At 51.9% G+C, this 13,131-nt stretch overlaps 1 protein-coding gene across 1 annotated transcript in view; it reads right to left on the bottom strand.

Moving 5' to 3' along the window:
* The window catches only part of CDH23 (cadherin related 23), a 211,693-nt gene that overhangs the window by 73,552 nt on the left and 125,010 nt on the right, over positions 1–13,131 (bottom strand). Inside the window, exon 14 of the mRNA XM_054288414.1 lies at positions 644–708. Within this exon, the coding sequence (XP_054144389.1) occupies positions 644–708 (65 nt within the window). The remainder of the gene's footprint in view (positions 1–643; positions 709–13,131) is intronic.

The following is a 13,131-nucleotide window of genomic DNA, read 5'->3' as shown; positions in this document are numbered from 1 at the left end:
GTAGCTTAGAGAGCTATTCTAGACAAGCGTTAATACACAGACCATTGTTGTATTTGTCCTTGCTTTTCTACAGTTTAAATAATTTTTCTGCTGACCAATCTCATAGCTGCTGCTTAGCCCTATTCACTGTTCTGCTGTGTCTGGGGCCTGCATTTTGCAGCTTTCCCAAAACCCTCTAATTTTATAGATTCCCACAAGATGGAGAGGCAGCAGTCTAACAGCATGAAGTTCATGACTTTTTCCTGTGGGATGTTAGGTCCCAGAGCACCTCCAAGAGCTCCACACAGCTGAGCAGTGAGCAGCCCTCAGTGCTGCTCCACAGGCAGAGAAAAGGGGTGCAGAGGCCCCCAGATGTGTTCTGCTGGGCAGCCCATGTGTGCTCCCCAGCTTTCCACCACAGCTGTTGCTCCAGGGCTGACAACTCACTGCTAAACCATTTACCTGTCTCAGGCAGTGCAGGTCCCACCTCAGCAAAGCAATGAAACATGCTGAGCATCAGGCATGTGCTGAGCTCACACCTCTGGGAGATAGCACACACTGGGCATTTCACAGGTAGTACATAACCAGTGCCTTTAATTGCCCTTAATGTGGGGTTAGAAGAGGATTTTGGAGGATCAAAGTCCTGCCAGTCAGTCCCACTCACCGGTCAGGGTCATCGCTGAAGAAATAGCTGACTTTCCCATATGAGCCCACATCGTTGTCAGTCGCCTGGAAAACATAAACTGCAATTCATAAATGAAGGTATTTATGGAAAGGCAGCATTGGACACACCTCTGCCATAGTAGGGACCCCATGATCTCATAGGGGAAGGACTCCTCTCCCTGAGCCAAGCGGAAGAAAACCTTTGGTGATGGACTGACCCAAACCCCCACACCCTGTCCCTGCTCTGTCAGTGGGAAGGAGGGAAGAAAAGGTGTTTTTTAAGGGCTTATTTTGCTTCTTATTATCCTCCTGTGATTTTGCTAATAATAAACTCACTTTGTACCTGCCCTTGGAGTGTTTTCTCCCAGTCCTTAACTCATGAGCCCTTTGTTAATTTTATTTTTCTCTCCTCTGCCCAGCTGTAGCAGGGGAAGGTAACTGAGGGGCTTTTGTGGGTGTCAAACCACGACAAGAGTAGAGGAATAAAAACCTATTGCACTCCAGAATGTCCCCCCAGGTTAAAATACAGATCTGGAAAAGCAAGGAATAGCGATTTTGGTCTTGCTTTCCACAAGGACAGCCCTTCTGGGGGTGCAATCTGCGGCATCCCCACGGATGGAGTGGCTTGGGATGCTGTGGGATGCATCTACTCCACAGCAGCTGCTGGAGCTGGAGCAGGCTGGTCACGGCTAAATGACCAGCACCTTCTGGGGAAGGTGTTCACAACTCACTGTGTCAGCTCTGGATGAGCAAAGCAAGATTTATTTGTGTTTCAAAGCCTTTGCTCTAATGAATTTATAAAATATGCATGAGTGGCAGCAGGAAAAAGGAGCAGAAAATTTTATTTTTAGGTGAGGAAAGCTGAATGCAATCCCCAAAATATCCTTTTTCTCCCCCAGTATATTTTCTAAATTGAGTCCTGTCTGGATTACTTAGAGACCAACAGGTCTGTGAGGAAGCAGGGTCAAAGACACATTTTATGTCCAGATACCAGGAAAAGGCTGTATTTTAGGAGTGGCATGGAACACAGCCTGTTCCTGAAACCTTCCTGATTTATCCCTGGCCTTGATTACCCTTGGCAGCAGAGCAGGAGCTTGAGCACAGCATTACCCCATGTGCTGCTCCCCTGCCACACCACGGGCTGACAGAGAGCAAAAGGCAGGAAAACCAGGCAGGATTATTTAAGTTTTCCTCCCCAAACACTTTCCCAGGCTGAGAAGTGCACTCCTGCTGCTTGGTGCCAGCTGAAGGGTGCTCTGGAGGATCCAGACCTACTGATTCTGCTGATTTTCCTCTCCAGTACTGCAATGCGATTTCCTTTCCGTGGGCATTGGAATTGTGCTGGGTAAAATGGAACAAATCTGTGGAAATCTGCCTGGAGAGAAGCCCAGAGAGCGAGCAGCACCCACTCCTGGGGGACAAAATTAGAGGCTTTCCCAAAACCCTCTAATTTTGTAGATTCCCACAGACATCCAAGGAGGTGGTCCATCCCAGGCAGAGCGCAAAAACTCTTCCATATGGGAACACTTGGGGAGAAGGGGGGTCACCCCACCATCTGCCCACACCAGCATCCCTCAGCCAACTCATTCTGGGGTTAATCCCCATCCTAACACCTGCCCCCAGCCCCTCTTTTGGGTCCTCTCTCCCCAAAATCCTTGAGCTTTTCCAGCACCCTCAGCACTGCCAGTCCCCAATCTCCAGCCAGGATTTTTCCTATCCATTACTTCTGTGCCCACAACTGCTGTGAATCCCTCAGTTCCATTCATTCCTAAGTGGCAGAGCCCAGAAAAGCATTTTCCATGCACCTGGATGGGCTGGTGATGAGATAATGATTTACAGGGGGTCTGACAGTCCCCGAAAGCACGGGCAAAACGAATTCCCTTCATTTGGCCCCACACAATTGCACTCCTAAGTGCTTATTGCAGTGACAGACAACACTGGGAAAGTGTAATTTTCTTCTGACGAGGGGAAAAAAAAAAAACAAAAAAAGGAAAAGATAGGGAAGGAGGAAGGTTAAAAGAAGGTTAGCAAGGAGGGAATGGGAGCCCTGGGGAGAGGGTGGCTGGACCACAAGCTGTGATGACATCAAAAGTGCCAGTGAGGCAAAAAGCCCCTGTTCTGAGGAGCCAGCAGCATGGGCAGCCTGGCTCTGCCCCATCCAGCACCTCAGCAGCCAGGCTAATTAATGTCCCTGACTTACACAGGGGAGGTGGAAGGTGAGGCTGCCTGGATGGCTTTCCTGGCAACTGCACATCGTGGAGATAATGCTGGGCAATGGAGCAGGTTAGTTGAGCGTGACAGGGAACATGCTAAAAAAAAGCCAAACCACGCACGCTCAGCATATTTAATTTGGGATCTTCACCTGTTTCTGCATTACCAAGCTTTTTCCCCTCTAAGGGTAAAAAAAAAAGGATGCTCAGCTGCTCAAGCCCCCGGGGAGGCAACACACACTCCCTTTGAGGGCTGTGAGGGAGCACACGCCTGCAGAGCACCCCAAACCCCAGCGAGCTGTCAGCAATCCCAGGGTGCCAGCTGTTTTCCTGTGGCTTTTCCCAATCACTGACTCGTTTTCCCCCCCAGCACGCGAGCATCCATCCCCACAGCCTGGGGAGGGAAGGCATCTGGCTGGAAGTTTCTCGGGGTTCCACCTGGAGAAGCAATCAAATGGCTTTTACGGCTCTCCTCTCCTGCCCGGAATATTAAAGCAGGATTTGCCCACTGGAGCCTGCAAAAGGGCAGGAGGAAAACGTAGGCCCACATCTGTACTTTTATGAGCTGTCACCAGCACAGACCATTTCTAAAAAAAAAAAAAAAAAAAAAATCCCACATTTGTGCAGCTAAACTCCGGGAGAGTGGCAAGAAGAGGGAGCCTGGATAACCCAAAGGATTAATTTACTGAGCTGCAGCATGGTGTGAGCACCCGGCACACAAATCACACAAAAATATCACACAAAAATACCCATGGCCTGGCTCTCTGTCCATCTGCATCCCCCAGGCACAAATATTTGGGATGTTTTGTCCCACCAAGGGCCATCACATCCACCCTTCCCAGCCATGGGCAAGGCCAGCAGAGCAGGAGACAAAAGCGAGGAGCTGGTTCTGCTCTCGTGGGCAAATCTGCAGGAAAGGGCATGTCGTCCAATTTGTTCAGGAAACAATAGCAATGTTTGACATGTCATCAGGATTGATGGAGCAGAAATTTACATGGGAGAATTCAGTTTTAAACAGCTCCACGGAGCTTCACCCGGTAATGGTTTAGACATTCATCATCCGCCAGACCCACTCAACGACTCCTTAAACTGCCGCAGATTAACTCCGCTCGCAGCAGCAGCTTCAGGGAGCACGGCAGGAGCAGCCAGCACGGGCTCAAAGAACCAAGGAGAGCCTTCGAGGTGGCTCAGATCCCCCACGGAGACCCTGGGACAGCAGTCCTAGTCCTCCCAAATCGGCCAGACAGGGATGAGCAGTGGGAAATTGGTTCAGCAGAGCGGGTTGGAATGATGATCAGGGCTGCCACGTCCTGCTGAAGAGCCAAAACTCCCCAGTGGAGCCCCTGGGATGGCAGTCCTTTTTCCAAAACTGCCAGACAGGGATGAGCAGCTGGAAGTTGGTTGAGCAGAGCTCATTGGAATGATGATGAGGTCTGCCATGGCTGAAGAGTCAAAACCCCTCCCCATGGAACCCCTGGCATGGCAGTCCTCCTTCTCCCGAAACTGTCAGACAGGGATGAAAAGCTGGAAGTTGGTTCAGGGGTGAGCAGAGCTGGTTGGAATGATCAGGGTTGCCATGTCTTGCCTGGCTGAAGAGCCAAAACCCCCTCCATGAAACCCCTGGGATGGCAGTTCTCCTCCCAAACTGTCAGACAGGGATGAGCAGTGGGAAGTTGGTTGAGCAGAGTGCCTTGGAATGATGATCAGGGCTGCCACATCCTGTTGAAGAGCCAAAACTTCCCCATGGAACCCCTAGGACAGCAGTCCTCCTTCTCCCAAAACTGCCAGACAGGGATGAGCAGCTGGAAATTGGTGGCAGGGATGAGCAGAGTGCATTGGAATGATGATCAAGGCTGCCATATCCTGCTGAAGAGCCAAAACTCCCCCGTGAAACCCTGGGATGGCAGTCCTTCTCCAAAAACTGCCAGACAGGGATGAGCAGCTGGAAATTGGTTGAGCAGAGCGCGTTGGAATGATGATGAGGTCTGCCATGGCTGAAGAGCCAAACCCTTCCCACCTTTCCCACCGGAGCAGGTCCCGGCTCTGTTTATTCTCCTTCGCCCTCTTTGTTTTCCCTCCCTCACATGCACAAAGCAGGAAATAAAAATTGATGGGGAACAAATTGCTTTGGCCAGGAGCTCTCTGCTTAAAAGAGTTGTGGCAGGAAAGCAATTACAGGACGTCAAAAAGCTGTCAGGCTGCTGGAGTGACCGGGCAGAGCCTCGTCCCTGCCTGCTCCAGCAAGATGCCTGTGGCTTGGGAAAGCAAACAGAAGGAGGATTCCCATCTGCTTCCTAGTTTTTTGTGGGTTTTTTTGGTTTTCTAGGAAAGATGTAGTTGCTGCTTGGGGCTGCCTGGGCAGCCATGGGCTGCTCAGACTGTGGTACAGGAATTCCAGGGTGGGAAGCCATGCCCTGGCATCCGGCTGATTTTTGGAGCCACCAAAACCTGCATGTATTAAGTAGGCAGCCATCCAAACATCCCTTCCTCGAGGCAAGCTCAGGTCCCAGGGGAGTTACAGCTACCTGCTGGTAGCCACTGGGATTGGGATTTGATTTGTGATTCGCAGGAGACAAATGTGAAAGGCCAGGGGCTTTCGTGAGATGCAATCACGGGGCTGCGAAAGCTGAATGGAAAACCAATGGAAAACCTACTTAAAGTTATTATGGAATGACTTCAGTGGGGAAACAGCTCTTTTGTCAGCATTGCCTGGCCCGGCCGTGCTCTCTCCCAGGCTTTTACAGAGAGGCTGCCCGGTGGGAGGTGGCAATCAGAGCCGGTGGCTGGCTGGCTCTGGAGCCCAGTGGCTCCAGTGATTAGCTGGGAAGGAGGGAGTGGGGAATCAAGGCAATTCGGGGCTGCCACTGCTCCCCCAGCAGCTCCAGGGCCTGCCCAGGGCCAGCAGCTCAATCGGCGCTAATGACCCCGGAGGGCTGCGCTGAACCTGCACAGGGGGGAAAAATAGCCAATCAACCCCCCTGGGAATGGCAGAGCCTTTCCCCACCTCTCCTGCCAGCCACCAGGGAAAACAAGAGCCTTCCTGATTGTGTTTTATAACAGCAGCCCCTGCAACACCAGCTCCACACAGGCGAGGTTAACACTTGCCTGGACGCAGCCGTGATTTAGCGGGCAGTGATTTACAGGAATGGCTGGAGAGTAGGCTTTAAAGCACCAGGTGACAGGAGATGGCCCAAAAGTGAGATAAACAGCCTCTCCCAGCCTGGGTTTCCACTGGTGACACCCAAGACCATTTAAATGTCCACGGGTTTTACTGGAGCTGGGTGCAAGTTCTCCGCTAATGAACTGCATTGATTTCATATTCTCCTGTTGTCCACCTAAATGGCAAGTGGCACATCTCAGCGATTAAATAACCCCACAACTGCCTGGCCTGACATCTCAATCACCTTGCTGTTGGGTCTCTAATGAATTTTACAGCCCAGCAAAATGGAAGAAATTAAGGTCAGAGTCTGGTGGAAGAAATATAAATTCTCAATGATCACTAAAGTGTTTGCAAGGGCTCTGGGAAGCCGATCACCCCACCACCATCTGCAGCTGCACCTCGCCCAGGTGAGAGCCCAGCAGGCACAGGGGGGATAAAAACAAAGGAGGAGGGATGGGCTGGACAGGTCCTTGCCATGAGATGGAACATGAACACATTGCATTCCAACCTGGAGAAAGGGAATGGCAAAACCCAAGCGATTTGCACATCTAATGGCTCCAAATGCCCAGTTCAGGAGAACCACCCTCTTCTTCACACACCAATCTCAGCACGTCAGCAGCACCAGGGGCACCTCAAGGTCATCTGTGCAGGGGTGGCACTGCCTGTGTCACAGCTAACAGTAGCCCCTGCGTACTGATTCCCATGGGAGCTCGAGGAATCACAGCCTTGGATGCTTTGGGAGAGACGGAGGGCAGCTTTGAAATCAGATTAAAACCCCAGGAGTGTTGGCTCCACAGGAACCCTGTGGGTGTAAAAGCATGAGGGGTCTGGGAGAGGATGGATCAAGGTGAGAACAGTGATGGCCTCAAAGGGAGTGCTGGGAGGGAGGTGTGAGGCCAGGGTGTTCACGTGGCAAAGAGCATCACCTTGGGAAAGCCTCTGCCTTGAACTCTCAGCCACATCCCAAAGCACCAGGCAGAGCCAGCAGCAAAGGAGAACCACCCAACCCCATCTCCTGCTGGGAACAGTGGGAGCCATGGGGGGAATCCTGCTGCCTGCCTGGTTGTGCAATTTGCACAGGAGCAGGGCTGCATTTGCTCCCTGATTTTCTTTTCCCTCTCACAGGCTGAATTATTGGGTTTTTCCTTTATTTTTTTCCGGTTGGGCATGGGGAAGGGGCCAGGCTGTGATTTTGTTTTGTTTTCCCACCTCTGCTCTAGCTGTGCATTTTTCCTGACAGCTCCATCAGGACAGGGAGAGGCTGCACGAGCTGCAATAAGTGCGCGTCTCTCTCTCTCTCTCCCCTCAGCTCTCGGGCTGTCATGATTCCTATTCCACCCCATTTCGGTCTCACGGATTGATATTTAGATTAAAGAGATAAACACAGCCAAAGAGCACTGGGCCCTGACAGAAAGACGAGGGCTTCAGATCTGTCAATCATGCCTGGTAACTCCCTCCTCCCCTTCCCTTTATTTACAGAGCTGGCTTGATAAGAATATTTAATGGGAACAAGGAGTGCAAGCATATTTTTGTACTTGTAAAAGCCCAAGGAGCACGCAGGAAGAAGCCAAGCCATTCATGTTTAACTTTCCAGGCAATTTGGAATCATCTGCTTTGATTATTTAACTCTTTACTGTTTCTTGTGTTTGCAGTTTCCCTCTCCTCTTGCAGATAAAGGATTCAATTTTCTTTTAAGCGGCAGGGAAATTGGAAGAGATTTTGTTCTGTTTAAGCACAGCTGGAGATGGAGCACTGGGGAGGGGGGGACTGAGAACAACAAGATCAATTAAGATGCTGACAGGGAGGGAGAGCTGCGTGGGCCACAGGTGGGGAGAAGGGCTGGAGGAAAGGACAAAGCCCAGGCTTGGAGGACATCAGAAACGTCCAGCTGGGAGCTCTCCACCCCCCAGGAGCTGCTGCTGAGCCATGCTTTCATATTCCCACCAGTGCCCTCCGGATGCCCTCCTGCTTTCTTAGATCCTCTCCACACATCTGAGCCTCTGCAACACCCAGCTTGCCCTGGACATTTGGCTGCCAGTCTCCAGTTACGACCACCCTGTCCATGCCCATTCCTCCTCTGCAGCAAGCACTTCCCAAGACATTTTCCATCCACATAAAGCAGCAGGATAGGAGGAGGCTGGGCTGGGAGTCCTCCTAGTGTGTCCCCACACTGTGCTTCCATAACCCATGTGAGAAGGCAGAGGAGGTGCAAGGCACTCCTAAGGTATGTGGGGCAGGAGATTCCCTGCAAAGCAGGACACAAACTCAACCCCCTGAGCAAGATGTGGAGTTGAAAAAGGTTGAGAAGGCTTTTTAGGCTAAGGTATGTGGGGCAGGAGATTCCCTGCAGAGCAGGACACAAACTCAACCCCCGGAGCGAGATGTGGAGTTGAAAAAGGTTGAGGAGCCCTGTGCTGCCCTCATGGCGACACCCCTGCTGACCACCTCTGGTCCTAATGCTGGGAGAGCACCCCAGGTGCCACCAAAGGGACAGGGGATGGGTTATCCCACACTGATTCCCCATGGAAGATCCCTGGATGCCTTTTTACCCATCCACTGATTTGCAAAGTATTTCCCCACCTCACTCCCTGCCTTCAACTGCTGTGTCGTGGTTCCATGTGATTCCACACAACCTTCCCAAAATTAGGAGCAGTGTAGGTTTTCTCCTGAGGCTGGTCCTCAAGTCACCATCACCACGTGAGAGAGAAGCAGAGCTCAGGGTGAGCCCCTCACCCACCAGCTCCTCAGAGCTGCAGCCTCCACTGCACCCCAGCTGCTTCTGCCCCCCTGAATTTATTCATTCTTCAAGAAAAAGGGGAAAGAAAAGCCCTTTGCAATAAACCCCAAGTTCCATAACCAGAAGATTTATTGTATTGTAAGAGGAACCTTGCTCTCTCATCCTCTTTCCCACTCTCTTTACCCCTCTTTCTCTCTCTGGGGCCTGCTCTGGGCTGTGGCTGGCAGCTCCCAGCAGGGCCCTGCACCCAGGCCCTGTGCAATAAACCCCAAATCCCAGCAGGGCCCTGCACCCAGGCCCTGTGCAATAAACCCCAAATCCCAGCAGGGCCCTGCACCCAGGCCCTCTGCAATAAACCCCAAATCCCAGCAGGGCCCTGCACCCAGGCCCTCTGCAATAAACCCCAAATCCCAGCAGGGCCCTGCACCCAGGCCCTGTGCAATAAACCCCAAATCCCAGCAGGGCCCTGCACCCAGGCCCTCTACAATAAACCCCAAATCCCAGCAGGGCCCTGCACCCAGGCCCTGTGCAATAAACCCCAAATCCCAGCAGGGCCCTGCACCCAGGCCCTGTGCAATAAACCCCAAATCCCAGCAGGGCCCTGCACCCAGGCCCTGTGCAATAAACCCCAAATCCCAGCAGGGCCCTGCACCCAGGCCCTGTGCAATAAACCCCAAATCCCAGCAGGGCCCTGCACCCAGGCCCTCTGCAATAAACCCCAAATCCCAGCAGGGCCCTGCACCCAGGCCCTCTGCAATAAACCCCAAATCCCAGCAGGGCCCTGCACCCAGGCCCTCTGCAATAAACTCCAAGTTCCTGACATGGCTGCAGAGATCTCTGCTCTCCATCCATCCCAACTGTCCTACCCCCGATGTTCCTACAGAAGAAGAACCAGCCTCTGTCCTAAAACCTCCACCTTGCTTTATATGGCCCTTGGCCACAGGGATGACAGGATGCAGTGTGGGGTGAGTCCTGAAGGGAACCAGAAGAACCCCAAAACCTCATTCCACCACATCAGGGCTTGGGGTGGGACAAACCCAGAGGGATTTAGCTCTCTGGGCATCCCACAGTGGCTCTGGGATGGCTGCAAAGCAGCGTGGTGGGATGTGGGGGCACCATGAGGGGATGCAGGAGCCCACAGACCATGGCACTATCCCCGCCAAACTCAAGGGCTGGTGGCTGATTAGGGAAGTGATTTGCATCCTAAATAGCTGTTTATTGATGTCTGCAACTCTCCTGGCCAGGGTGGAGAAGTACATTATTGCTTTCTTGTTGACTGGCGTTTACAGCTGGCTGGAAAGGAGGGGAAAGGAAATCAGGCCGGGATTGATTTTCCCATCCCCAACAGGAGGCCAAAGAGAGATGGAGGCAGCAGAAGAAAACTGACAGCTGGGTGGTAAAGGAGAGGAACTTTGCCAACCAAATTAAAGGTTGATTTAATGAGGAGAGTAATGGAAGGTTAATTAGCACATTTACTTCATTAGGTTCCTACTAACAAGGCTTCTCCTGAGGAAGTGCAGTGGCACGGAGGGGGAAGAGGAGAATCCAGGTGCTGGGGATGATGTTCAGGGAGGGGACAACCTGAACATCAACAACCTGTGGAGAAAGGGACTGCTCAGGAATGTGAACCCAGATGTGTGTGTATATGTATATTGAATGCACACCCATACATACGAATACACAGGCTATTGGATTTACCAAAAACACAGGGACACCATCTCTTCACCTCTTCCATCAAATAATCTGAAAATTTTAATCCAGATATCATTAAAAACCAGGGAAAGCAGTGGGGTTTTTTACACACAAGACTGCCTTAGAGATTCAGGTTATCAAGCCCCGAGGGAACATGGTGCTTATTTTACCTGCCCTGCCACACACCAGGAGATACAGAGAATCATTCCTGGGCTGAAATCGATGCCTGCTGGTTGAATTGGACACCACAGTTCATAATCTGAGGTCTGCTGGAGATGCTCACACTGTTTCTGAGGGTCTCCAAAAGATAACTGAGGAAAGCCCACCAGCAGCTTGCCCAAAAGTATTGTGTGTGTGTGTGTTTGTGTGTGTATTTAAAGCTCTGCAAAGTCCCCACATCTATTTCAGACTCCCTGAGGGTGGTTGTCATCAGGATAAACCCAGCCCCAGCCCAGGCCAGAGGTGTTTCAGGGCTAGGAGGACACCAAGACAAAGCAGAGCACATAACCTCACAGGGATCTGGGAGGAGGATGTCCCACAGAGAAGGAAGTCCTGAACTCAGCAAGGATTTGGGACAAATACTATGCAAACCATCCTACAACCATACTACACAACCATGGTTTGCTACACAAACCATCCCAGAGAGGTGCTGATGTGGTTTCCAAAGCGTGGCTCGTCTATCTGCTCCATGCCTGACCTGGCTGGAGCCAGGAAGAGCTGGCAGGAGAGGATCAGGAACAACAGGGGCTAATGCCTGCTGGGAGCTGCTTGGAGGAGAGCAAGGGGACAATTCATGCCCTGCAAGCCCCTCCATGGCTCCCTGCCCTGGACTTTTCTGTCCAATTCCACAAAACCACCCAAACCCATGGAGAAGAAGGTGAGGAAGAAGGACCAGCCTCTGCCCTAAAACCTCCATCTTCCTTTATATATATATATTACAATATTCTAAACCCTTAAACTCTAGTATTCCACCCTGTGATATCACACAGTTCTGTCCAAACTCCACACCCACAATCCCAGTTCTGTCATTCCATTTTGGAAGCTTCTCCACGGCCTCATATCAGACGCAGTGTTCTCTGGGGGTCAGTGCCTGTCAGCACAGAAAGTCTGACATTCCCAGCATCCAGGGCTCCAGCAGGAGAGCAGGGAGGGGGTCAGCAGCTCCCCCCAGCTCTGTGCTGCTTGGCAGCCAGCTGATGGAGCCCACAGCCAGCGATCCCAGCCTGTGCAGCCAAGCCAGACCGGGGCAAATAAAGCAGAGAGGAGGGATCACGGAGCTAGGATTACTTTCCACACTTCCCTGGAGAACCATTTTTCTCCCGACACTTCAAGGCAAATCAAATGCATTGTTGTGTTAAAAACAAGTTACTCTTGGTTTGTTTGGGCTTTAATGATTTTGGTTATCAGAGCTTTTCAGGAGGACTTTGCTGTGCAGATCTGTGGAGTACGAGGAGCTTAAGGAGATCTCCCGCCCCTTAATTCCTGCCTCCTGCTGGGTTGCCTTAGCCCCCTTCCCCATTCTCCAGGTCTGGCAAATCCATCAGCAGCTGGAGCACAGCTCTGGGAGGCCCCTGGCAGCTGCTGGCAAAGCAGCATTGTCCAAAGGCAGGTTTGGAGGGGCACTGTGCTCTCTGCTCTGCAGCTCTGCAGTGAGGCAGGACCCCGAGATGCCACAGGCTTGGTGTGACACAGGCTCACACTTTCCCTGAGCTTTCCCATCCATGCACCACCCCAGGGACAGGAGAGGATGCTGGGCTGAATTACCCTCTCCTCTCCCTGCTGAGGGAGCTCACTGGAAGCTGGGCTGGCTGTTGGTGACCTCAGAAGCAAGGCCATGTTTATCTAGCTTCTTCCAGCTAAAAAAACCTTGCCAGCTGAAATCTCCCTCCTGCTCTCCCCCTGGCCAGGCTGCAGAAGAGCTCCTCAGGGGAGCTCCAGCAGAATTAAATGAGCTTTAAGGTTCCTGCCAACCTGAAGCATTCTATGACTCTGATCATGGGCTGGGCACATTCATCCCCCCATCATGGTCCATCCCCAGAGTTTCCCATCCCATTCATCCCCCCAGCATGGTCCATCCCCAGAGTTTCCCATCTCAGAGCCCCACATCCTCTGCCAGAGCAGGCACCACACCTCACCACCTCTCCAGGCTCCATCCTTCCAGCCTGATCCTGTCAGGAAAGGCAGCACCCATCAAAGCCACCAGGCAGGCAGGACCTGGTGGGACTGTCAGTGCCCCAGTTAATGCAGGGTGCAGTGTGTGCTCTCTCTGCCTCGTTCCTGGAAGGCATGAAGTTATACTGGCTGCCTCCTTGCTCAAGAAGTGTGAAATTCCTTCCCTGACCTTTTCTGTTATGTTATTAAAAGGCTTCATGGCCAGTTGTTTCAGAAAAAAAAAAAAATTGTATTTCAATATCTGCTGGTACTGGGGCAGAACTGGTCCATCTCTTCAGGATGAGCTCTGCTCACCTCCCTGCTTTGCTCCTGCTTCTCAGAAGGTGTTTGCTGCTGTGTGGGACCTCCAAGCCTTTCCAGCCTGCCTTTTCCTGGGGAAAAATGATGTTTGCACTGAGAGAGGCTTATAACAACTGCAGAGCCCTGGACAGGCTGCTTGTCCTTCAGTGGTCACAGACATGCAATGGACATGTAACTCCTCAAACATCCACAATTTATGTGGCCTGGAAGCTTTGGCT

This window comes from Melozone crissalis, unplaced genomic scaffold (assembly GCF_028551555.1).
Source record: "Melozone crissalis strain CALT ecotype California unplaced genomic scaffold, PUWL_Pcris_2 ptg000062l_1, whole genome shotgun sequence".
In the NCBI taxonomy this organism is placed as follows: Eukaryota; Metazoa; Chordata; class Aves; order Passeriformes; family Passerellidae; genus Melozone; species Melozone crissalis.
This window is presented reverse-complemented; position numbering and strand designations above follow the sequence as displayed.